Consider the following 27,656-nt stretch of genomic DNA (forward strand, 5'->3'; position numbering starts at 1 on the left):
CGCCTCTTTTAAAGAGGCCGGCACCACTCCCTCTCTCAAGGAGGCATTTACAACCTCCTGGACCCAGCCGGCGATCCCCTCCTTATTTGATGTAATGAGCCACGAGGGGCAAGGGTCAAGCACACAGGTGGTCGACCGGACTTGGCCAAGCACCTTGTCCACATCCTCGGGCCTCAATAACTGAAACTCATCCAATAAAACTGAGCCGGACGGCGCTCTGAACGCCTCTACTAGTGGTGCTGCATTAAGTGTGGTGTCCAATTCATGACGAATCTGAGCGACTTTATCTTCAAAGTGCCGTGCAAACTCGTCACAGCGTGCTACCGAGGGTTCAACTATCTCACGCCCTGGCCCAGAGTGTAACAGGCCACGAACCACTCGGAAAAGCTCCGCCGGACGACACCGAGAAGACGCAATGCTGGTGGAAAAGAACTGCCTCTTTGCCACCCTCACCGCCACAGAGTAGGCTCGATAGTGAGCTCTAGCCCGTGTTTGATCAGACCCAGCACGAGTTTTCCTCCACCTGCGTTCTAGCCGTCTCCCCTCTTGCTTCATCGCCCTCAGCTCAGATGTATACCAAGGAGCTGACCGGGCTCTGCTCAGAGGGAGAGGACGCTTGGGCGCGATCGTGTCAACCGCCCGAGTCATCTCTGCATTCCACAGAGCGACCTGGGCTTCGACAGGAGCACCGGCCATATCAGCAGGAAAATCCCCCAGAGCCCTCTGGAATCCATCGGAGTCCATTAGCCTCCGGGGGCGGACCATTTTAATAGGCCCCCCACCCTTGCAGAGGGGAAAGGCCGCCGAGAGTCTAAACCTCAGTAGGAAGTGATCCGACCATGACAAGGGGGTAGATGTTAGTTCCCCCACTTCCAGATCACCATCCTCCTGTCCAGTCGAGAAAACCAGATCAAGTGTGTGTCCCTTTGCATGTGTTGGGCCGATGACATGTTGAGACAGCCCCATGGTTGTCATGGCAGCCATGAAGTCCTGAGCCACTCCGGATACAGCAGCCTCGGCATGGAAGTTGAGATCCCCCAGAACCACCATCCTGGGGGTCCTCAACACCAGGTCCGAGACAACCTCCGTCAGCTCAGGCAGGGAGACTGTTGGGCAGCGGGGTGGACGGTACACCAGCAGAATCCCTAATCTGTCTCGAGTACCCAACACACAGTACAAACACTCCAGACCAGCACTCGACTGAACAGGAAGCCTAGAGAGGGAGATTGTATTCCTATAGACCACGGCAACCCCCCCTCCCCGGCCCTTGAGTCTGTGCTGGTGCTGCACCGAGTACCCAGGAGGGCAGAGCTGGGTGAGAGCAACCCCACCCAGTTCACCCACCCAGGTCTCAGTGATGCATACCAGGTCAGCCCCCTCATCCACAATCAAATCATGGATGAGGGAGATTTTATTCTGGACTGACCTGGCGTTCAGCAGCAGCACCACCAGACCCGAGAGCAAGCTGATATGGCCACCAGGAACTATCCGGTTGGGGTAGGAACCAGAAGAGGGAATAGCTGTAAGGAATCTATCCCCTCTTCTCCTCATCTGGCCTGTTCCTCCCCTAGCACCATACCTCCCCCTACCCGTGACCACAGTTATCTACATCTCTATGTTCCACACCAGAATCCCTTTGGAACTTTCTAGAGCTAGGTTAGCATTTTGGTGGACTACCTGCCACCATTTTGGGCTGCATTAGTAGAAGTATAGCTTCCAAATCACATGAGATACTGGTTCCCCTCATTCAGCACGGGTTAGGCCTCAAGTATTGCATCCAATTCTGGGCACCACAGTTCAAGAAGGATGCAGACAAACTGGAGGGGGTTCAGAGGAGGGCAATGAATCAGGGGTCTGGAAACAAAGCCCTACGAGGAGAGACTGGAACCAGTTACCTAGGGAGGTCGTGGGCTCCCCCACACTAGAGGCATTCAAGAGGCATCTGGACAGCCATCTATCAGGTATGCTTTAAGGTGGATTCCTGCATTGAGCAGGGGGTTGGCTTGTTGGCCTTATAGGACCCTTCCAACTCTACTATTCTATGATCCTCCATGTGTAGGTGGCAAGGCGGCATGTCCCCTGCTTTTCCACTCAATTCCTAATGGAGCTCACAGAGACACTTTTTAGGGAAATGTTGCAAGAGCATGTATACTAGTACTTGCACCAGGCTTGCAGGGTGGGTTGTGTAACTGCACAAAGGGATCAAAGAACTAGTTACAAGTAAGGAACCTGTTCTTCATGGTCTATGTGCAGAAATAGAGGTGAATAGCAATGTCTCTTAATGGTGGCAAAGCAGAGTTAAAATTATGCATGGTGTGGAGAAAGTGGATAATACTCTCATAATACTAAAACCCATAGCCATCCTATGGAGCTGATTGGTGGGAGATTCAGGGCAGATAAAAGGAAGGACTTCTTCACACTGCACATATTGCTACCACAAGATGCAGTGATAGACACCAATCTGGATGGCTTTAAAGGGGGATTAGACCAATTCCTGAAGGAGAAGGCTACCAATGGCTACTAGTTTGGATGGCTATGTGCTACCTTCAGTATCAGAGCCAGTATGCCTATGTAGACCAGATGCTGGGGAATATGGGCAGGAGAATGCTGTTACACTTGTTCACAGTGGCCAACCAGGGACCCACAGGCAGGACCCACAGAACTAACAGGGATCCAATTCCTGGTATAGATCCACCTTAAACAAACGCCTACTAACAGGAAAGGTGATGGTGGACTGATAACCTGGCTTCCAAGAGCATACCCATTTTACACAAGGCAAACTTTCTTTTTTCTCTTCCCTCCCCACCAGCCAATTCATCCCCTTCCCAGTCTTTCTTTCACCCCTGACCAACATCCACCCACCAATATACACCCTTTCTTACCTTGAATCCCCATTCAAATGCTTTCTCCCACATGCATTCCCCACCTCACACACGCCTCCATCAAGTGTGTGTATTTTACACACACACTCCTCACCCCAACCCTCTACTGCCTATACCACCCCCAGTGGTGAGGTATATCCTGTCCTGAATGGGATTGAATTCCCCTGTTAACCAAGAAGAGACTTCCATGCTGCCTTTCCACATGCCTACCTTGTGTGCTGGACCCTTGGCCTTCCTGGCTGGGAGCGGGGCAGAACTGGTTGACTGCATAAGGGTAGTATTGAACACCTCTTTACAGCAAGGTGCGACCAATACCTAAAGGAGGGAGGGGTAAGACCTGTTAAAAAACAAACAAACAAAAAACCCTCCCTGGCCCTCGTTATATTGGATAAGTTACGAATGGTCTTTAATATTCCATTCTTGGTCAAGGTGCTAGAGCATATGGTGGCTTCTCAGCTCCAGGGATTTTTGATGAAGCCGAGCATCTAGACCCATTTAAATTTGGCTTCAGGCCTGGTTATGGAACAGAGACTGCCATCAAGTGAACCCCAAAACTCCATACAATCTCTCCCAGCATTTTCATGAGTATGTTAAATAGCACAGGGATTAAACTGGTACCCTGAGGGAGACCACAGGCCATTTCCTTAAAAGTAGTTGTGAGGACTGCAGAGAGAATGCATGATGCAGTGCTTTCAGTAAATGTTTAGAAAATCAACAGCTAGGTAAAAAGAGAATAACCATAGAATATCAGGGGTAAGGTCCTTTATTCTAGCAAATAATTAGGGTTGATTACAACCTTCATTTGGGTTTAAAAGGTGTGAATGGGAGCAGGTAAGGAGTGACTAAGTGATCTGAGTGTATTGTAATCATGACACGGGTGGGGTGCATATCTGGCAAAAGTTCTCAAAGTTCGTTGTTAATTTGTGTGTTCCAGACTATGTTAAGCAACTTTGGCCTCGATGTGGTTCTCTTTCTACAGAAAACTTTCTTATCAAAAACTGCAGGAACTTAACATCCATACAGGTTGAGTGCACATTTTTTGTATCAACTGACAAAAGCACAGGCAAAATCATATGCAGATTTATGAAAAATAATTTTATTACGTAACACCTTGTTTTTAACAATGTTGATTTCTTTTTAAATTCAGAATACCTGCGTCATTCATGTAAAATAGTTTGATACAGTACATTGTATGGTATAGTTTTCCCTCAAATTCTAAGGTTCTCCTAACACCTTAATCCTTTGCTTTAATAAGGGTGCCCCTAAACAAACGTGCGAACGTATTTAAAAAATAATGAACAAAATTTAAAATCCACTACATCAAGCCAGCTCTCAAAAAATCATGACAAAAATATCTGAACAAGTGCCGCACTGTTTGTTTTTGCAGGGAACGTCACTCATGCTTTTTTAATTCCAAAGCATGCTCACAAATCAGTTAACACCAACAGGAAAAATAAAACACTGCCTATGACAATCATTTTAGTTTGTTTGCTGAACCAAACAGGTCTATCTCAATAACACACTCAATTTACTATCGAATAGCAGCTTTAATACCAGTCAAGTCATAGATTTAAGAACAAAATAAACATATGTTGAAAATTAATCTTTGGGAGTCTTGTAAATCTGCTGGAAAAATGCTCATGTTTCTTTTATTGTGTCTTTAAAAAAATCTCTTTGCAGCAAATTTGTTGGTCATAAAACATTGATCTATGTGGAAAATGAATCAACCCACAAAAAAGTCACTAAAAATCAATGCATATCAAAATTCTCTCAATTGGAGCCACGGTTAGTTTTTCATCTCATTAACATATACTGTATGCTTCAAATACCAGTTAAGAGATTTTGTGTACTATTGGTCAGATAACGTTGTTAACATCAATAGAATTCACAACAACAAAAATGCTTGCCCCTAGCACATTTCACAGCTTCAACTGCTACAGACTGTCACTGAAAACAATGCATTGGTCAGTCTGAACCATGTCAAGTAAACTATGGAAGTAGCATATCCACAACACAAACTGTGCTAGTACTTTCTTTTCAAGTCTAATTCCATAAACGGGTACAATCTGAGGGAGCCACTACTCCCAGCCTGTGAAAAAGTAGTGGAACTTGGCTATCAGACATTTTGAAAATGCAACAGTTACAGTACATTCTTGCGGCCCAAAGCCAGGTTCCAGGCAGACAGCAGCACGGCCAGTCTTGCAGCCTTAGCAACAGTGCATTGACTTTATTCAGGTGCAGCTCAGTACCGGTGCGTCTGGTGAGAGTACTGTGGAGGCTGCTGGGAGGTAGTTGAATATCCCATGCTGCTCTGTGGCTGCGATGTGCTTGGTCCAGGGTTTGGATAGGCAGCATGGGGATTGGAACGCTGAATGAGGCATTGGAGAGGAGAGAGAGGAGGAAGGAATTACAACCGTGATTGTCTCCATATGATTCAGTACACGTATTTGGAAATCTGCTGTGCATTTGTCAAGAGGTATTAAAGCACTCTCTGGGCAGTATCCAACAATGTCATTCTGCAAACTCAAATATTGCTAGCAGAGCTCCACTGAGCCTTTCAATTGTGCAAGCAGGTGCACATTAAGCTTTTGGAACTCATTGTACAACAGGTTGCACAAGTGTAATGGGAAACTGCTCGCACAATAGATTGCGCAAGTGTAACGCACAAACGGTGAGCAGGCATAATGCTTAACTTTGCATAACAGGTTGTGCAACTGTGCTTGCACAAGCGTAACTTTAGTTGAATTCTCCTCTTGCACTAAGTTTGGAACCTAGTTTCTGCTAGTGCAACATGATCTGCGCTAGTGGAATTTAACAGCTGGATACTGCCTTCTGCTTTGAATAACTACTCTTCATACCAATCAGAGCACAAATGCCATAGATAGCTGGCTCCAAAAAGCTTCCCATAGTATGTTCTGCTGTTCCTTTATATTGTTACAGCAATGTTCATCGGTGGATTTATTTTATGTTGTTCATGTCTCTCAAAGCCATCTAAGTAACAAATAAGCAGTAAGATTTAGGGAGTACATTTTTTAAAAAATGTTAAGGGCAGCACCCTGAGATACTGCTTCTTGTACTATTCAAAAGCAAAAGAATGCTTGTCTACTGTGATTGCAGTGTGTGGACATAATTCTATTAGAATAGGGAAACCCTGAGAGCTGATAAAACTATTTAAGGCTATTTGCCATCTTGTTTCCATGGCTATAACAGATGAAGTCATCATTATCAAACTGTTACCACAACTAAGAGGAGAAATGTCTCAACATAACAGGCTCTCTAGCCATATGTTGTGCATCCACACTCTGTTTACATTTACAAGACCTCTTTTCCCCACGTGAACAGGCCTTTCTGAATGGTACATGCTAAAACATTTAATGGAATTTTAAAAGCATTCCTATTGTTTTCTCATGAATTAACCTCCACAAAATGTTTTAAAGGAGAATAGAAAAATGTCTGGTAAGCCACAATTATTAAAGAGCAAAGAACTATTCAACTCAGGCAAGTGGTAATTCCTTCCAAGAGTGCTCTCAATTTATTTTTTCCACGCTTCTGCCAATTGTGAATGCTCTGTGTTACATAGTGAGTATCTGGGGTAGCTATTTTTCTCTGGCATATGCTACTTCTTGCTTACATCCTTGGACTTTGTTTTAAAGAACCCATGCTTTCCTATTAATAGGAAATGTGGCTATAATGAAGGGCTCTTTCTTTGTGATGTACACCCACCATGTCCACCAGTCCACCAAAGGAAGAGCCCTTCAACAAGGGTTTGAATTTCTATAGAGACAATGGTTCGGATCTTGCTCGTCTGCTCGCATCACCCTTGTCTTCATCTGCACACCCACACCCACACACCCCAATTTACCACACCATCCCTGGCTACAGGGGGAAAATGAGAGTTGGGAAAGCTCCACTCTGTGAATGAAATTCTGCTCTTGTTTACAGAAGGGAAATGAGGATCCAAGCAGAGAAAGGGGATGGAAAATTTCCTTGTGCTTTATTTTTCCGTGGAACATTTTTTGTTTCATAAATTCATTAGTAAAAATGAATGTATCCCAATTGCAAATAGACTATTAGGCAAGCTTGGCTATTTTAAAGCTGTAATTAATGTTTTTCAGGTGATCATCCTTAGCAAGTATATGAGAGGAAACACGTATGACACTGAAATACATGTCACAGTGATGTGGTTCGCATGACACAACAGCCCACCGTGGCTTAATTTACCCATGGGGGCTTAATTTACCCATGGCTTGTTTTAAGGATATTTGAGGAATCTCTAACCCTTAAACAACCCCTGCCACCTGGGTCCGCACAGTAAGCCAGGTGCTTGCAAGCATCTGGCAAGACATGACAGCCCCCCGCAGGTAAAGTAAATCACAGAGGCCTGTCATGTTACTCTTTTTTCTGTCTGTGCTGATACACAAAAATAGCCAAAGGCAAGGGTAGAACCAAGTAATCTTCAAGCATAAATATTAGCAAAAGTTTTATTAAAGTGCCAATGCGCCTCTGCGTTTCGAACGCAGTTGCGTTCTTCCTCGGGGCTTTATCGCATTATAGCTGCTTTCTGTCTAGCAGCTTTCTGTAGACAACTTCACGAATGCGATAAAGCCCTGAGGAAGAACGCAACTGCGTTCGAAACGCGTGGGCACCTTGGCACTTTAATAAAACTTTTGCTAATATTTATGTTTGAAGATTGCTTGGTTCCACCCTTGCCTTTGGCTATTTTTTACTCCCCCCACGGGGTTTTCCTTGCTTTTGCACGTGCTGATACACAGACCGAAATTACGTTGTAGCTTGGACTATATGGACAAAAAGAGGAAAACCCACTTCCCAATTTCACATGCTTTCCAAACTAAAACTGGTAAATTGTGTCAAGCTGGTATATAAGAATTTCAAAGACAAAGATTAAAATCTGAGAGATTTGCTATGGACTGCTCTGCCACCTTTTTTTTAAAAAAAGTTTCTTTAAGCAACAGCCCATAACTTCCTTATTTTCTAGATCCTTGAATTCGTCCATGTTTTTCTAACAATTTGTATGCCGCTTCTAATGTGGAATAGAGCTTACTGTTTTTAAATTCCTTGTCCTGAAAACCAATGTGTAAATAAGCAAACTAGCACAATGTAACATTTATACAAGCATTTATAACTCACTTTTTCTGTCCAAAAAGGAGTTGCTCAGAGTGGCTTACAAATATTTTAAAGGGAATAATAATAATAATAATAATAATAATAATAATAATAATAATAATAATAATAATAATAAATCAAACCCACAATAACCAGATTAAAAACAGTATCAAAAAGCAAAAACCACAAAGAGCCAAATCGATCAACAAATTAAGTAATATCAGAATCAAAAGCTTATTTAAAAAGAAATGTCTTTGGCTACCAGTAGAACACAAAAAGAGACGATGACCTATCTTTTAGGGGCAGCAGGCTGCACGTATGGGATGCCACCACAGAGAACCCTCTCCTCGCTTGTTGCCAATCACACATGCCACAGAAAGCAGTGGCAGAGAGAAGATGATTTTAAAGGACAGGCAGATAGATGCACGTGGGAGGAAAGTATCCTCCAAGTAGCCAGATCCCCAAGCCGTTTGGGGCTTTAAAGGTAGTAAGCAGCACCTTGAACTGCACTTGAAAATGAACTGGCAGCCAGTGCAAATGATAAAATAAAGGGCTCAACGTGACCTGAACACTTTGTACCAGTCAAGATTTTAGCTACAAAAGTCTATACCAACTGAAGTTTCCAAGTGGTTTTCTAGGCAGCCCCAAACAGAGCACACCATGAAGCTGAGAAAGCTTTTCATGAAAGGCCACTTTTTTTCTGTTGATCATATTGCCTTTCATTAGCACTCAAGACAGACCTGGGGAATGGATTTCTTGCATATATCCAGTTAAAAATTTATTACTACACAGAAACTGCACTACCTGACGACTTAACAGTCGTTTGTGTGCCATCTGCCAGAGGCTAACACAGTCACCATGAGGCCCAAAGCAGATCCTAGAGCCAAAGCCAGGGGGTGAAGCAGAAAAAGAGGTGGAGTGAAGGGGAAGGGAGCTGCGTTGTAAACTGTCTGTTAAGTGCACCAGCCCTAAATCAACCAATTTCTAACAACCAGATTGACATCAAGCGGTGCGAACCACACCTATGGATGAATACTAGCGAAATTCAGGTATCCCAGAAAAGGGGATAACGGCCCAAGCTGTAAGAAGACACTGTGATTTCCAGGGCTTGTCCCCTTCTCTTTTCTCTTTTACCAATTATTCCTACATCCTGGCCCCAGCCAATATCAGATGATGCCTAAAAGCACCTATTCCCTGTACTGCCCACATGGAGGACCAATGCACCTCCTCCAAAAATTGATAATTTCCTATCTAGTGCTGCTGTCCAAGGTACTGATTTTTCTTTCTTTCTAACACTCCACCCCAATTCCCTGGCTCTAGGAATATACCTCTCCTATGACTTCTGTTGGGATGCATCACCTCAGAGTAAACCGAGGCTAGATTTTATAGAGTAAGGACACAGATTGGTACAGGCTTGCATCAGTTAGACAATTCTCAAGATAATTCATTATCCTTTTCAATTATTTGCTTTTTGAAAGAAGAGAACCACTACTGATACAAACCTAGTGACAGGCTTAATTCAAACATCAAACTATGGTTTAAAGGAAGCAGAACTATGGTTTGGCATGTCTGAATTGAGAAACTATGACTTCCCGTCAGATGGTGAATCAGAAACTCTGGTTTGAAGTGGGTTTGCATGCTATGATTTAACCCAATCAGCACAAGCACCAATGAGTAGGTATGGACTGAAAGTCTCTGTTAACATAAATCATTTGCAATGTAATATACCGTAGCCAAAATGAGAAAGCTGAAAACAGAAGTACCTGATAATCTGAGGTCATAATAAGTCCACCTGAGGTAGTGGTAGGAGGAACAACTCTCACTTTTTTCAAGGGAGGCCCTTGCGTATGACTGTTGTCTTGGTTCCCTGGATGACCAGTTCCATTTGTATGGTTATTGCCCTGCTGCTGCTGCTGGTTCTTCTCAATTGGTTAAAGAAAAAATGTAAGATACAACTCAGAAGCAGTTCATGACATTATATGTAAGACTACATGAGAAATGAAGAAGCCACCAAATGCTTAAATACTTACTTTATTATTTTCACATTCACACAAATTAAAACCAAACACACACACACACACACATCATACAACTCTACCAAAAAATATTTACTCAGAGATGTATCCATTTTATTTATAAAGGCCTTATTTTCAAGTATGCATTTTGGGATTACAGCTTTAGGCAAAACCAATTAACATAAGAAGGAATTAGAACAGGGGTGGGCAACCTCTTTGCCCTGAGGGCCGCATGAAGTGCTGGCACAGGGATGAGGAAGTTTAAATTTCCTTTTCCTACCCACTCAGATCAGGGAATGGGATCATGGGGAAAAGGGGGGGAGTTTAACATCTCCCCTGCCCAGCCGTCATGATCCAGATTACTGTTCACCTGGCACTATTAGCATTGGGGGAAACAGCAATTTCTGCATCATGGTTGCTGAGAGAGGACAATATTAAATAGCAGTGTCAATTAAGGAGCAGCACAGGTAACAGTGGTCTTTTCCAGCAGCCCAGCTGATGGCTACAGGGAACAGTGGGTGGATCTCCTTGGAGCTCTGACAGGCTGTTTTGAAAGCAGTTGCAGACCATGAGTTGTGCCCACCTGTGAACTACAATCGTCACTACTCTCTCTAAAATTGCAGGTATAAAATACCTTCCATTTCATGTGGAAGTCATTTGAAATCTCTGCTGCTGGGATCAAATGGTGTTTTGTTTTTTTAAGTTTTAGGGAAAGCAATCAATGCAAGACAGTAAACAAATTTGCTAGTAATTTCGGGTGTTTTTTTACCGTATGTCTTCCTCCAAATAACCTGGTCGTATTATGAGTTGGCCATGCAGTAAAATTCATTTTCATATAAAATTTGAGACCACAAAACTCAATAATAAGAGGACAGATCCGCATTATATGCCAAAATTCTATCTGCTAGTCTCCCAATAGTTTCACTGCACTTTTGTCCTTTGATATGGCATGTTTTCATGTATGTATCCTTAAAGAATTGCACTGTTATACAGTCCAATATTTTTGGTACAGCATTGTGAAGATACTCTGTTTTTCAAACTATTTCCAAATTAAGTACCAGGGAAGTATGAAATTGTTCTCATAATTCTCCAAATCACGTGAGATATTATATATATATATATATATATATATATATATATATATATATGGGACATTAATCCCTTTTTCTATATTAATTTTAATGTTTTCTATATTAAGCTTATGAACTAAGATTTTGCAGAAATGTTAAATTTCTTGCAACATTTGGTATTTAGAATTGAAAGGATCCGTAATCAATATAACTGCACCTGCATATTAATCAATCTTCATCTCATTACCATTAGTAATAATTTCTTTAACGCTTTCATTTTCTTATCCTAGCAGGAAATGCTTCAACAAAGTGAGTGGCAACAGTAAGGGACACACATAGAGAAGTATGAAAGAACATCCTGATCATGTGCTCTTAATAAATCAAATGCTTTTAAGTGGAACCATTAATCTCATCAGAAATATAATTGCCCTAACAAGTAGGCAATTATAAAATTGTACAAGCTGATTTACAAAAAACATCTCCGAAATATACTTCTCTCATAATGGCCTTTAATTCAATACCTACTTTGTCTCCTTTGTCATCAGGCTCTTCTTCAGTTAAAAATTCTCGTTTTGGGTATGGGATCTGACAACCTGCAAATACACTGCAAAAATTCCCAATCGTTTTTAGTGTATTGGAGAAGATAGACAGATATATAAAGGCCTATTAGAATTACATGTCCTCTCCCCTAATATGTATCTTTTTTCTTAATGAAAATTATGGTCCATGATTAATAATGGTAATACAATGGTTCTCCAAGTTTTGCCCTGCTTTAGTTGACACTTGCAACTTGATATTTCAGGTAGTGCGTATAATCATTAAGTGTTCTTTGCAATCACTTCTTTTGGGAGGCTATCAATATCTTCCATAAAAAGATAACCTATATAGACTAAGATCAGCTGGAATGGTGGGGCACTAACCACAATGCCCTCTCAGTTGTGGCTCCTACTCTTCAGAACTCCCTCCCAAGGAATGTGTGTTTGGCTCCTTCAGTCTTTGTTTCAAAAATGCTTTAAAAAAATCTCTTTCTCAAGTGGCTTTTAACTGAGGTATTTTTATTGGTTTTGCTGCTGTTTTATTGATGTGGTTTTCGGAAATTGTTTTGCACTGGCTGAATTATGTTTGGATGCATTGTTTTTGTATTTCTTGAATTTTTAATGTTTTTCATACAATGTTATATTATTGTAATTGGGGCTCACTACTTTTGGTGGACTTTGTCCAGAAAGGCAGCTTATAAATATTTGAAATTCAAAAACAAGACCTACACTGTTTATAATAAAGAGTTAGTATTGTATTATATTTATAGTCTGAGAACAGCCTTCACATTTGCGCCTGCATAGGCTTGTGAGCCTCCATTACTCCAGGCACACTTGAATGAAATGGATTATCTAGATCCATTTCAATGGGGCTTCTAACCTGGCTTTGGAATGGAAATTCCCTTGGTTGCCCTTTGGTATGACCTTTGCCGGGATAGGGAGAGTATGACCCTGTTGATTCTCTTGGATCTCTTAGCGGCTTTCGATACCATCAACCATGGTATCCATCTGGATAAGGGTGTCTGGGCTGGGAGTTGGATGCACTGTGTTGCAGTGGTTCTACTCTTATTTGGATGGCTGATTCCAGAAGGTGGTGCTGGGAGATTACTACTCTGTGCCATGGCATCTAGGCCTTGGGGTTCCACAGGGCTCTATTTTATCCCCTATGCTGTTCAACATCTACATGAAACCGCTGGGAGAGGTTATCCAGAGATGTGGGTTGAGGTGTCATTAATATGCAGATGACACCCAGCTCTACCTTTCCTTTTCATCAAACCCAGGTGAGGCAGTGACTGTTCTGAACCAGTGCCTGAGCACGGTAATGGACTGGATGAGGGCCAGCAAACAGACTCAATCCAGACAAGACAGAGGTACTGTTAGCGGGTGGCTCATCTGTTCTGGAGGGGCTTGCACTCCCCTTAAAGGATCTGTAGTTTGGGGGAGCTCCTGGATCCAGAACTGTCACTTGAGGCACAGGTAGACTCAGTGGCCAGGAGCACCTTTTATCAGCTTAGGCTGATATACCAACTGCACCCTTATCTGGACAGAGATAGCCTAGCTACAGTTATCCAAGCTCTGATAACCTCTTGGCTGGATTACTGCAATGCATTATATGTGGGGCTGCCTTTGAAAACAGTCCAAAACAGGGCAGCCAGACTGTTAACAGGGGACTGGCCAACAAAACCACATTATGCCAGTCCTTTTTCAGCTTCAACAGCTGCCAGTCCAGGTCTGGGCCTGATTCAAAGTGCTGGTACTAACATTCAAAGCCCTAAACGGCTTGGGGCCAGGTTATTTGAAGGAACACCTCCTCCCATATGTGCCTGCCTGAACCCTCAGATCATCCTCAGGGGTCCTTTTCCATGAACCCCTGCCAAAGGAAGTGAGGCAGGTAGCTACCAGGAGGAGGGCTTTCTCTGCTGTGGCACCCCGGTTGTGGAATGAGCTCCCTAGAGAGGTTCGCCTGGCACCTACGTTATACTCTTTTCGACGCCATGTGAAGACCTTCTTATTCTCCCAGTATTTTAACAGTTTCTCATCATAGTCTTTTAACCTTGCTGTTTTAAGTCTGTATTTTAAATCTCTATAAATCTCTCCATCGCTGCTCAGTTTTACCCTGGTTGTGCTTTTATATATTATTTTTATTGTGTTGTTTGTTTTATACTCTGATTTGTGTCTGATGGTTTTAACTTTGGTGACCTGCCCAGAGAGCTTCAGCTAATGGGCGGTATAAAAATGCAATAAATAAATAAAAAATAAATCTAAGGAGCCAAATGGCATGCAGCAATTACTAGCTGCTGTTTCCAGACACCTGCAAGTCATCCCAACACGTCTTTTCCTGCTAGGACAAGCCTAGGTTGCTTTGTCCTATTTCTTAATAGGACTAGACACATAGCTCTAGGATAAGCCTTCTCTTCCTGCCCATATATCGAAGGCTTCAATAAAATAAAATAAAATTCCATTTCCTGCCTCAGTTTGCTCCAAGCTATTTTCCAACCAAGTTTTTCTATAAAACTGCATTGCAAAGTGTCTTCAATTCTTGAGTTCTCAATAGCCAAGGGTGGATTAAATCCCATGTTGTGCCCTTTGCCAACAAGTCAGAGAAAGGTCTTTGATTTCTAACTCACGGTCAACTGCTATGGATTTCTTGTAATTAAGCAAACTATTAATTTATACTCCAGTTTTAGATTTACTTAAGATAAAAAAGTAACAAAATCCTGAAACTAAGGATAGAACAACAACAAAGGAAAAGAAAAAAGAAGCCACTAAGTTAGTTAATAAGGGATTCCATGAATATGCATGTTATTTTTGTACAAGGGCCATACTAATTTTCTCTGAATCATTCCAATTTTAGTATACATGCTGTCAAAACTAAGCACAAAACTGCCTACTACGCCACCTATGCCAATTTCAGAAACTGCATTTTGCTTTGACTGCAAACCTACATCATCTTGCATAATTGAAATGATAAAACCTAACCCTTTGGTTAAGTGAATCTGAGCATCCTAGTCTGAGAGACTTCTAACAGGTTTAGCCTACCCCACATTAATGCCTTTATCCTTTCACTAAAATTGCTAAGAAAAAACACTCTAACACTTTGGGGACTTATGTGGTTAGAGATAGGAAGCTGGCAAAATAAGAACCCAGAAAGGCCTATGAACCAAATCCAGTAATTACTGCAGAGTCCTACAGAAGTAAGAACATAAGAAGAGCCATGCTCATTATTATTAGTACATGGCATATTTATTTTCATTGCAATTATATTATGTCTCACTTCCTCTGTTAAGAGTAAAGCAGCTTACACATAGTCCTATGTGACTGCCCATGCATGACATTTACAGGCCAGCCATAAGATCCTTATAGTCTGCTGCAGAGTGCATCATGCAACTTTAAACCACTGCGCTTCTTTATTAGGTATTCTAGAGAGGGCTTGCAATTTAAGTAATACTGGCCTATACACAATAATTAGGCCACATTCAGAAGATACCTTAAACCACGGCTTTAACCACGGTGAAGAAAGCAAAAAGTCTTATTCATCATGGTTAAAACCATAGTTTAAACGTGTCTTCTGAACAGGGCCTTATTCACCCTGTGTGTTTAAACCTTTGAAGTAGGTTAAGTTCCTGTGATGGCCAGCTATTGGAGGGTTCAAAGGAGGGGGGGGACCCATTGGTCGTGTGTTACTCCACCTCACAAGCTGGGACAAGGTGACCCAAATACACAAACAGTACACCTTTTGCAATAAATAAAAATATATAGGAACACTGTCATGGCACTTCATTGTTCCATGAAAAGCTGCAGGTTTTTTTTTTTTAAAAAAAAAGGTTATAATGATATAGAAACCTAACATACACATATACACTTATTTATTTTGCATAATTGATTCTGTTCCTACTGATCTTGGGCATAGACGCTGAACTACATAGAGCATGGATACTCTCAGATTAGTTTAATTTCTTTGTAAATTCAGGGATAGGGGTGAGACTAAGGGAAAACTGTCTGCTTTCAAACATCATAACCAAAGACTGAATGTAGTACATGTTCATCCTATTTCTAATTTTTTAAAATATGGCCTATGTAGTTAGAAAATGTGAGATATCCAGTCATCAGAGCCTTCATGATCTGTGAGCTCCTTGCTACTGTCCATAATTCTTAGTAGGAGCAGAACTGTGCAGAATACAACATTCCATTATTTGGGCAGTGCTTGTGCAGGTATCCTTTATGACAATTATCCCCACCATCTTTCATAGTCTTACCAGTGATATTCCCAAGACCAATTTAAGCAAGACCACCAAGTTCATTTAGAAGTTGATATGTTCCACTGAATTTCATTTTCAGAAATGGCTTTAAACCCAGTCTATACATTGCACAAAGTCATGCATTAATAATTAGAAAGCAAATTGGGTGCATAAATAATCAAGTTAGCATTCACATACTTTTGCCAACTAGCCAGGGAAAGGTTCTTTACCACGAAAGGACTAGTCATGTCTTTCGGAGAGTACATTTAAAGTCTAACCTACTTAGAACAGGGAGATTGAGAAAACCCTTCACTTTTCTAAATTTTAAAAGTAATAATTAAGAAATAGGATGAATGTTTCCTATCTCCAGATTCTGGCTGTGAAGTTTGAAGGCAGTTTTTCCCCTTAGTCGAACTATTGAATTTATAGAGATATGTAAACTAATTAGAGAGTGTCATCTGGCATTTGAAAAGGGAGAACTGGGCCTGCAGGCAGTTAGCAGTTGACTATGAAGATCTGTAGCATGCATAATCAACCTGTCAGTGAATAACAGGATTAATTCTATGATTAACAGGATCAAAGACTCATAAAACAAGAGATTAATAGGACATTACTTAGAAATGGCAAAAGGTACAGTAAAGCCCTTTCTTACTGCTTGTCAAGAGTGAGAATTCCACTTGTTTTTCTCAGCTGCCACAACTCCATCCCATACCCACCCCTGGACACTGAAATCAAGAAAGCATTTTAAGTAGCGTATGCAGCTAAGTCATTGACCACTTACTCAGATGTAGGAAGTGGATCTTCTAAGAAATAAGGATCCTGCATAGCCTGTTCTGAGGTAATTCTCTTTATCGGGTCCATAGTAAGCAATTTCTGTAGCTAAGCATAGTTAAGAACACAAAGACATTTAGTGCTGTCAAACCATCCAAGGAAATATTTCCCCACATTGTGAACGTATGAAGCTTCCTTATGTGCACCCTCAGAAACAAGTGAGCTCAGTGGCAGAGCACTTACTTTGCTTGCACAAGGTCTCCAGTTCAATCCCCAGCATCTCCAGCGAGGGCTGAGAAAGTCCCTGACCTGAAACTTTGGAAATCACTGCCAGTCAGCATAGACAGTACTGAGCTAGATATGGCTCAGTGGCTGGGCTCATGTCTCCATAACCTGAGGACTGGATTATGAGCTCTATGAGATACTATCCATGAAGAAGCTGCAATTACAGAACAATCAGAAGACTCATCTGTGAGCTCCAGAACCTATAGAAATAATTCAAGTGTGCTATCATGACTTATGAAGGACAACTATTTAGTCCCATCACACTATATACTGCCATTCTTTCCTACCACAATTTGCAAGATAAACTTAATATTCTTCCTGATTAAACAGGCCATTCATCCAGTCTATGAGACAAAGCAACATGGAGAGGTGGCTTTGCATGATTAGGTTTAAGACAGTGAGAGCAGAAGATAGCTTCTTCTGTATTGTAGAAAGTTTTTATAGTACGTTATTGTTACCACTTAGATGAACCAGATTAAGTATCTATTACACAGCTACTCTTCACTCTTGATCTGGACTGCAGTGAAGAAACGGAAGGAAAACAGTGGCTTTAAGAACAACATTGCTTCCTAAAATTGCTAACCTTCCATCATTAAATGCCAAGCACAAAATCATTTCCTTTATCACTCCATCCAATTTATACATTACTCCCAGCCACTAGTTGCCACCTCAAGCTTTTGGACTCTATTTTCCACAATAAGAATTTAAAAAGTAAGTTTCCATATGCTCCCTAGGATAGTATAAGCCTCTTCATAACATTTCCATTAGATTTGTTCTTTAAGCCTACTTGGAGAAGTCAGAAGTTCTTACTGTGGGGTTTTATGGCTGTTTGAGTGCCCTTTAAAAATAAGAGTGTGCAGCTGATTTACAATAAAGTTGTTAAGCCAACATTAAATTAAATGTCATATGGTTCTGAAGCACATACAAACATAAATGTACCATTGAAGTAACACTTAAGTTACCCATGTTCCAAGGCTTGCAATATGATAAATCTGACACACTCACCCATAACTGCCAACTCACTTATCCCATTGTTGTCCTCCACACTTTTTCAAACATCTCAGTCGGAGGAACAGACTCAGCAAGCAAGCAAGAAGAGGAACTTTCTCACTAGCATGCCTAGTCCCAGGGGCAGAATCCAACAGTGCCCAGCCACTGGTGAAGCTGGCTGCCGATTCTGGTCTGTGTGCGTCCAGCCCCGTCACTTCTGGTGTGCAATCAGTCTCTATGATTTAGCACTTCAAGAGGCAAGCCCTGAAATGAACGGAAACACTTATATGGGGGGGGGGGGGGCTTGCCTCCGGAACCGCTAAATCGCGGTTCTGCAAGAGTTATGGGTGAGCTCTGACAGTGGCTAGGCAGCACTGGATTCAGCCCCAGGTTTCCCTTTCCTAGCAGTAATGCAGTCAGAACGCATCATGCTAGGTAAAGGAAGAAAAAAAAATACAGCAGCTTCTTGATAAAAATAGGAGCTAGCTTGGCTACTAAGGTGTTAAGAGGAACATGTTAAAGGATAAATTGAATTTGTAGCCACCATACATGCTGCATAGATGCTCAGTAGGTGCATCTGAAGAATTAATTTCTCATTGATTCCTTCAGATAATCTAGTCCCATTTAATTCCTAGTACTCAGAAAAAGATAACTCTTCAAATTAGATTTTAGGATTTTAGTCACTTTTTCTGGACATGTATTGTTATAAAATAGAAAAGTTCACAAAAAATCTACAATAAATGTTTTTGTGCAGAAATACAATGGAAAGCACTTTAAGGAACGCAAATTAATGCTTTTAGAAACAGGAAGTATTCACTAGTGAGAAATTAGATACTATCAAGAAGCTTACCAAATGGAATGCTTTACTATCTGGCTTAACTTTATGTTTTTCCATATATTTGATAAGGCTGCAGTTGGTATACCTGAAAAAAAACAATGATTTATTACAAATATCCTTTGTATGAAACTGAACAGAAAGTGTGATTCTAGTGAGTATTACAGAACTAACAGGATCTTGTCACCCTAAAGAACTTAATTGTTCTGAACTGTTCTGGTCCATCTGTGATTCGAAATCATGCCAGCACTGTGAGGAAGCAGCCTGAGGCCAGACACTCATTTTATATATGCTACATGGAAATTAGTTCCCATTACCACAGATCTGGTTTTAATATCAAGGGATAAAAGCTGTGAAAAACTATTAGCAATCAGTCATTCAGTATCTCTCTTGTACAATATTAGACACACATTTCTAGTAGTTAGAAGAGTTTCATAATGGGTTTTTAAAACCATTAAAAGGCAATCCTTTCAACTTTACACCTGGAAGCTAAAGAAATGTAATTTTAATGTAACAGATTCTCTTTAGCTAGGCCATAGTAATTTTACATGTACTGTATGCTATGGCTTCAAAATTATCCAGACAATAAGCAAAACGGCAGTCATTGTTTGTCTTGAACAGCTTCTCAACACCTGTAGGGCATGATGCACAGGGAGCCATACATTTTGGGTTGGCTTAGAAGCCAGCCATTATTTATGGTCTACAGAGACTCCTTTCTAGTTACGTGCCCCCTACCAATCCTCTGCTCACTTTCTACTGGGCTTTTGCAAAAGCAGCACAGCACTCAATACGTATGTCCGCAAAAGCCTAGTACCAAGTGAAATATCAATTCCTGTTCAAGTTCTCAGTCTTATTTTTTTAATTACATTTCTGCACTGTACTATTCAGTAGCCAAAGCTATTGTGTGAGCTCTTGATACTGTAGGTAACATTACAATTTCTCAGAAGATTTTTTGCAAAACTTACGTGTTTCTTCGGAAATCTTTCATTAACGTTGAATGTTCGGGCATCTTTTTAATATCTTCCCAATCTTTATCTATGAAGTGAATATTAGTATAATTTCATCTTTCTTTACATATAGAACAGGAAATCATCACTTGCATATTCAAAACTATTATCTCTCTCCTCTGCATCTGTCTAACTTTGCTTTCTGTACACTCTTGATGAACCTGAGAGGTGGGTGGGATTCTTCTCCCATAGTTTTCAGTAACACTAAATCAGAATTCCCAAAGAGGTATCTATTTGATACATAGCTATAAATTAAATTGATTTGTTTTGCTATAAAAAACAAAATACCTGAAAAAGTCCACATTGCTTTACATTTCAATCTAATCTGGTTCCCCTAACAAGCTGCTGTATTCATTTTTAAACAAAGAATTAAAGCTAATACGGATACTGAAAGGATACTTTCAACCTCCTAGATTATAATTTCAAGACAATAAGAAACCAACAATAGAAAGAGATCACTTTGTGTTCTTTGAAAGCTGGGGTAATACCATCTACATAGCCATTGAAATATGTAGAATAATAGCTGCTGAGGATTTTTTCAAGCCTACAATCATTTCAGCAAATAGTGCAAGGAAGGTCAATCATCTAAAGTGATTATACAACCATTTCAGTAGCCTTTGATCTTTTCAGACCTGGGACCCACATTTAACCCCAGCCTTCAACACAGGTCTGTGAAGCTCTTCCTTTGATGTTTCTCTTTTGGTCAACCTCTCTTCCTCCTCCACTCCTGCATCTTTATACACTTCTGTCTTCTTAAAAAAGCTTTTAAAAACCAAGAAAAAGCGGTAGTGATGGCCGTAGTTAGGCAGTCACAGTCTAGCAGGGTAAGGCTGGGTGCTGTTTTTATCGTTATGTTTTAATTGTACTTTTAAATGTACTTGTTTTATTATTGTTTTAATTATGTTTTTATTCAACTATAATTGTAAGCCACGGTGAGTGTGAATTTCCTGGAGAGGTACATATCAAATAAATAAATAAATAAGACACATTGAAGACAAATTAACTACATGAGAAATGCTGAATGTAAGAACTATTATTATTTTTAAAATATGAAGTTATATTATATTGCAGCTTGGATTTTGTTTCAAACCCACCTTTTACAATGCATTAAAGATATTTATACAATTGTATTGTTTTGACCATCATATTATTTGCACTACTGATTTGATAGTGACTAATGATAGAAATAGAATATATACCTGCAGGAAATCCCATTACATTGAATATTCTGTCCAGCTGATCATGATGATATGGATTACTAGTTTTTATATCCTCTTGTCGGCAGTGGAATATTGGCTCCGATGTTAGCAGCTCTGCAAATATACACCCTATAGCCCATATATCTTTACAAAAAAGGAGGGGGGAAAATCAAATAGGCTTTTCTAAAAGGAGAAAGCACAGTCTGAGAAACACCAGATTACAGATGGCCTCTTAAAGCAAAACAATTCTACTTTTCAAAGTTCTCTTTGATCAAATATAGTATATCACAATTCCAGACATAACCATAATGAATTTTAGTACAGTCATCGAAGTATACATTTAAAAGTGGAAGCACCTAGCATGAGACTCTACTTGCGCAAGTCTGGATCGAAAAATCTGTATCGGTAAGTCTGCTTGCGCACTGTTCAGTAATACAAATCAATCATAGCCACGAAACATTACGAGCATTCGAAATATTGTAAATGGTACATAAATTAATTAAATAAATAAACAAACATTTCTTATCTAATTAGTGGAAGGATCAGTGAATTCAATAGAGTTTTTGTTACTTAAGCATTTTATGCAGAATAATGGCAAGTAATAAAGGTTATGGAAGATACATCATATAGAAGAAATAAGATTCAATGTAACACTTTTCTTCCATACTGAAACTCACAATGCTTTACTAAAACTCTGAAATACAAAAGCAGATATTTTCTGCATATATGAAGCAGTCAACAAAGTCGTATCGGGTAAAACTGGAATTTAAATATGCAATTTTGATAGATCAAGTAAACAGTGTATTACTCACCAATAGCTTTGGTATAATGTCTTGCTCCAAGCAGTAATTCTGGAGCTCGATACCAGAATGTTACAACTACTGGATCCAAATCAGCTAAAGGCTTCAAAGGTGAATTAAATAGTCGGGCAAAGCCCATGTCAGCTGTAAAAGGAGGAGGGAAAGATGCTTTAAATTTTAGAATGTTGTCTGCTTGCTATTAATTGATTAAGCTCAAATGTAATGCAGTGGTCAAGTCTAATGTTTAAAAGCTCCTACTGAGCTTATTTTAAAGCACTGTACCAAAAGTGCAGTATTATTAAATCATAGTTAACTAACCCTTGATCATGCAGGATTCACCAATGTTCTGAATCAAAGCTGATCAGTCCTAATAAAGTTGGGAAAACTGGAGTCCAGCCTACTGGAAAATGGCATGAAGATTTAAAAATGTGTGTGTGTGTGCGTGCGTTTGTATGTGAAGAAGCAAAATCGGTGAAGATTAGGCTGAAAATATTTCTAATCCATAAGAGTCATATTAGTAATCTGACAAAAAAATAAAGCTCAATTCTTAGGAACCCAGGCAGCTAGTAGATTTCCATCTCTATTAACACAGAAAATTAATTCAAGTAATGTCTTAATAGAGGCTGTTGACAACTGTAGCTGCATTTTCTTCAGATCAAGATGGGAGGAATCCTCAATTCCTGCTGTACTTTCGCCCCTCAACAGTTCTCATCCACTTGGAAGAACTTACCATATTAAACCAAGAGTGGGTTTGCACCTACACTCTTATACAGCAACAGGTTACTCCAGCTGTGAAGTAGTTCACTTCTATAGTAAAGCTATTACTATTTAACTGCATAGGTGCAAACATAATGCCACTTAATTCACAAATTCTAGCAGACATGAGAAATTGAGGTTGCAGTTGTAGGGCATACATGGAATTCAGTAGCTTTAAGAATGTGAAGCTTAAGTGTTTTAAAGAGCAAGGTTGTAGCCCTCATATTATCACCAGAGATAAACTCCGTTCACTTAGCTCTACAAGCTGAAAGCATACACAGCCCTATTTAAAATGTTGTTACGCTTCATTTTAGAAGTTAAACAACTAAAATTTTCTATATTAGAAGATAAACTTTGTGCTGCTAGAGGAAAAACAACCACACTGATACATCCTCTATTGCTCCATAAGGGAAAAAGTATGGTGGTTTTGAATATAAACACTGTTGTCTTAAAAAACAAAACAAAAAACCCTCAATGTTTGAACAGTGGAAGACCAACATTTTTATTTTTTGTCAAAATAAAATTTTAAAAGTTTTTATTGTAATTTTGATAGTCAAATCTTGCTATTATTGGTACTGGATGGCTCAAGCAGATTGGAAGAAGGGATCTTTCAAATCCAACAATAAAATGTTGTAAATAGCTACTGCTTGCACATTGAGTGGGTGGTCAATTTCCAGCAACCCTACAACAGACTGTAGGGGGTTGGGGGGGGCTTATTAACCACCCCAGCTACCCACCCTTGCTGGGTTTGGATGTCACAACAACCCATGCCTGGTGAGGATAATTAGGGAAATGCGCTGGCACACGACTAGTGTCCACGGGGGTGATTAACAAGCCACCATGGCTTATTAACTACCCTCGTGTTGTGCAAAATCCAGCCATTGACTTCAAACATTGACTTCAAATAGTATAGGGCCAGCAATGAACACAAAATTCTGCTTTTAGCAGACTGTTGATCAACAGTCTCATACAACCAAAAAACGTGTAACTACAGAATTCTATGTAAATTACAAAGTAAGTCATCCTGGAAAGTGAGTCAGAAAGAAGGGAAAAGAAACACTTTCAAACATTCAATATTGACTGCTGGCTGTATTAGCTGAAAAATCCAGGATACAAATTAGGCGTTTCCTGGTGCATAGCCACACTTATGTCCTGAGGACACCAACGTGCATCAATGACATGTGGGGTCATATCATGATATGGATTTTACTATTACATTAGATTTAGGTTTAATTATTTCTAAAGAGCCTTTTTATAGAATACGTTACAAAGAGTTCCCACAATAAAAATATGCCCAATGTCTATGGCTTCTAGGCTGTTTTGTACATTTCCTTCAATGGATGCCTATGAGCTTTTCCCTTTGCTTCCTATTCCTGAGGACCTAATCCCTCTCTCAACAGTACTTTATACAACTGTCACTAATGTTCATTTTATTATTTAGTATTTACAGTACACACCACTTATGACAACATGACATTTTTAGTAAAGGGGGGGGCAACGTTAGATTCTCCCTTTTTCTCCATCCCTTCAAACTATCTTATTTGTCCAGCTTTAACAGATGTTTTTATTTGATAAGGTTTCACCTGTGACCCAGCAAGCGTTAATAGTATTGACCTACTCAACCACACCTTTAGAACATTCTGTCTTAAATGCTACACTGGGACTTATCAAAGATATAAACATACCAATTTTTACTCTTCCTCGCTCAGGACCTTCACCCATAACTAAAATATTAGCAGGTTTCTGTGGAAAAAAAATAAATACACAACACATATACCAAGATAAACCTAAACATTTGTGCCTGAAATTAGCAGCTTTATTTTTCCAATTTTAAATCAAAATGCAGTGGAATATTATACTGATAGTGCCTGCAAATAATTAATGTTTTAGGCCATACAAGCAGCCAAATAAATATCTTTGCCAATTTTCTCCCTCTTAAAAAGCTTCCTTACAATAACTCCCTTCATTGTGACCCTCTGATGAGTTTGAGCAGTTGCATTCCAGAACTCACAAATTGGGGGGTGGGGGTGGTTTCTCCCTGCCTTTTGAACTTCCAACACTAGCCAAATACAGAAAGCAATCTACCACACATTTTGCATATCTTCCAAAAATATTGTAAATATCATTTGCTCAAAGATTTAAATTCTATACAAAAGCAGATGCTTATTCTGAAATTAGGCAAAATATATCTAGTTTAAACTTCAAGCTGAATGTCAATTTAGCCCCTGTTATAAATACAGACTTTCATCAGCCTCCCCTTTGCTATATTTTGAGAATCACAGATCCTTGTCTGAATTTTAAAGGATTGCTGCATGGATTTCTTTTTCTTGTCCCGTTGTTGTTGTTGTTGTTGTTGTTGTTGTTGTCATCTCTTCATTTGCACACAATGCATTCTCCTTAACAGTAGCTTTCTTTAGAAATTCTTTTAAGTGTGACGTAAAAAGCTTGTATAATTATTTTTGAAATGCTAGAGCCATACTAGTACTATATTGCTATTTTCTTATGTTTATAACCTTTACAAACAGAATGTAGTATTGAATCACAGACAGTCTAAATAGAGTAGTATATATCCAGCTTGAGTTATTTTGTCTGTCTCAAACCAGTTTCAAGAAGAAATTACTACTACTGCTCTTCTGAGAAAATTTGGCATCAACTGCTCAGAGCACAACACTTTGAAGAGTAGGCTATAATTTGTGTGTATGCACAAAGGGATCCCCCTGCCCACCCCCACAAGTATTCCCACAACATGAAACTATTATGTGACCACATATCTGTGGACTTTAAGGTATCATAACATGTTAGATAAAAGTACTTAAAGGAAGCTTTGATGGATGAATTAAAACACTTTTGATAGGAACAGATGTAATCCAGTTTCATTACAAGAACACCATAAATGTGTAAAAAATTAATGAACAACAGATTTGAAATAGGATACACCTGATTCTGGACAGGTTTAAAAGGGGCTATAATGCAATTTCAGCAAGATGTATGCTCCTAATTAAGAAAAACGCAGGAACTACCATGTGGTACTATTAGACCATTTGACTCTGCTAGTGATTCGTGCAATATGAACAAATCACAGAAGAATATGCAGAATTCTCTTTGGTCTAAATGGGACAACTTGCTTATGGTTGCATACTAGTGTGCTTTCATTACTTAATGACCCATTACTTAACGACCCAGTTAAAGTGACCCGGCAACAATTCCTGGGTTGCTTAACCCAGGAATTGTGGGGACGAGTGGAGTGCACCAGCTGTGTGCTTGTTGTTTCCACTTTGAATTAGCAATCTGGGAACACCCCATTCCTGGGTTTCATGGGTTAACCGAACAACAACTCAGAGTTAAATGAACAACAAACCAGTGACTAAATCAATTATGAGGCTGGCTACTTACTTTTTCAGTTCCTAATAGCCAGGCAAAATATGCCAACAATCACTCTTATCCCTACTTTGGACTGCATGGCTTACTGTGCGAACTGAGGAATAAGTGGAGTTACAACCAACTAAGAAATAAAAAATGCTCAGACTTTTATTTTAAATCCATATAATTCAACTATAAATCTTTGAATAGTTGCATGACAAAACACTGTAGAGTCCAATCAAAACCATAAAAGCCTTCCTAGAAAAGCATTTTGAGTGGTAAAGTTCAAGTAAGCACCTGAACAGCTAGAATAGGGTAGGCTATAAATCTTAAATAGGTCCCAAATAAATAAGGCTTTAAGAAAGACAAGAACATCATGTCTTCTTATTTCATAAACTACTGAAAATGAAATATTTTTCCAAGTCTCTCTTCCACATGTACAAGTATGAATGAGAAAAGCCATATATGGAGGCTGGAGAGGAAAAAGTACAAAGATTTTCTGCTGAATTTGTATGATCTTGATCCAGTAATAATCTGAACCACAATGCAGTGTGACAATGTGCAAGGTTACCTCATCACTGGAGATACTTGAGAAGGGCTTATTGCTTCATTCCCATAAGAATGAATTTGCTCCCACCCCACATCAAATTATTTTGCCAGGATTTCTCTACAAAGTGTTTAACTTAGTTAACTTATTTAATAATTGCTTTTGCATAGCCAATTTGTCACCTAATTCCTTTTGTTGTTTTATTACATCTTTCATAGATAAAAGGTTTGTTTTCCAGAGCATCCAATTTACTTTCCAATTTTCATTTCATTTTACAGTTAACTAATCTCAAATTTTTTATCAATGATTTTCTAACCTGACAATTTCAGATAACATTCCTTTTAATCTTTTAAATGTAAATGTAGATGCAGCATTTTACCACTGTCTGTAACTTTCAAGTCAGATCTATAATCATACTGAGATTCCATTCCGCTTTCACCATATCAGGATTTTAACATCCCCCTTTAAACTTGTCAAACACAGCCTATACAGTTTGAAATACAATAATTCACTATTTGAATGATTATTCAAATAAAATTATTTTTTTTAAAAAATAAGTTGCCCACCCACTGAGGTCATGCCCAATTAACCAAAATTTAAATGAGTAAATAAGATTTGACCAAATATTCAAACATTTCATACATTTATTACCAATAACTGTATCCATTCAAATCTGTTTTTTTTTTATCTGGTTTTGGGACAGAAACAGTTTTGGTTGCCCTTGTGGATGACCTTTGTGGCGGATAAGGGGAGTACAACCATTAAGTCTTGCTCCCCATACTTTTTAACACAAAGATGTCGGGAGAAGCCAACTGGAGGACTGGGCTAAAGTATCATCAATATGTGCATGTCACATAGCTCTACTTCTCATTCCCGTCAACTAGTCCCAGGAAGGCTGACAAAGCTTTAAATGGGTTTCTGTAGATAGTTTTTGAAATTGATGAGAACAAATAATCTGAAACTTAATCTTGATAAAATGGAAATACTGAGGGGTTGGCAAATCTGCTAATCTGGATGGAGGTGTGTTGATGTATATTGGATATGGTTTCACTTCCCCTGAAGGAACAGATATGCAGCCTGGTCTTTTTCTTGGGTTTGGCAATATCTATGGAAGTGCAGATGCCACTGGTGGCCAGAAACTCTATTTATCAGCTTCAGGTGATTTGCCAGCTGTGCACTTACATAGATAATGCATGTGCTGCCACATTTATGCCCTGGTTACATCTAGACTAGACTACTAC

At 39.6% G+C, this 27,656-nt stretch overlaps 1 protein-coding gene and 1 non-coding gene across 4 annotated transcripts in view; both read right to left on the minus strand.

Annotated features, from left to right (window-relative positions):
• Positions 1-3,964: 3,964 nt before the first annotated feature.
• The window catches only part of CDK8 (cyclin dependent kinase 8), a 48,024-nt gene continuing 24,332 nt past the window's right edge, over positions 3,965-27,656 (minus strand). Inside the window, exons 5-13 of one of the 3 annotated variants that reach the window (XM_063127014.1) lie at positions 24,194-24,251; positions 21,765-21,896; positions 20,953-21,096; positions 19,712-19,781; positions 18,762-18,834; positions 16,647-16,744; positions 11,617-11,695; positions 9,770-9,925; positions 3,965-5,250 (exon numbers count right to left, since the gene is read on the minus strand). In XM_063127014.1, the coding sequence (XP_062983084.1) occupies positions 5,125-5,250; positions 9,770-9,925; positions 11,617-11,695; positions 16,647-16,744; positions 18,762-18,834; positions 19,712-19,781; positions 20,953-21,096; positions 21,765-21,896; positions 24,194-24,251 (936 nt within the window). In that variant the 3' untranslated portion in view covers positions 3,965-5,124. Of the gene's footprint in view, positions 5,251-9,769; positions 9,929-11,616; positions 11,696-16,646; positions 16,745-18,761; positions 18,835-19,711; positions 19,782-20,952; positions 21,097-21,764; positions 21,897-24,193; positions 24,252-27,656 lie in introns of all 3 variants that reach the window. The other 2 variants (XM_063127013.1, XM_063127015.1) reach the window with 2 other exon arrangements.
• Positions 14,399-14,506, minus strand: LOC134399843 (U6 spliceosomal RNA). The gene has a single exon (XR_010025538.1). It is a non-coding gene; the product is annotated as a U6 spliceosomal RNA (small nuclear RNA).

The sequence above is a fragment of the Elgaria multicarinata genome, chromosome 5 (assembly GCF_023053635.1).
Source record: "Elgaria multicarinata webbii isolate HBS135686 ecotype San Diego chromosome 5, rElgMul1.1.pri, whole genome shotgun sequence".
Lineage (NCBI taxonomy): Eukaryota > Metazoa > Chordata > Lepidosauria > Squamata > Anguidae > Elgaria > Elgaria multicarinata.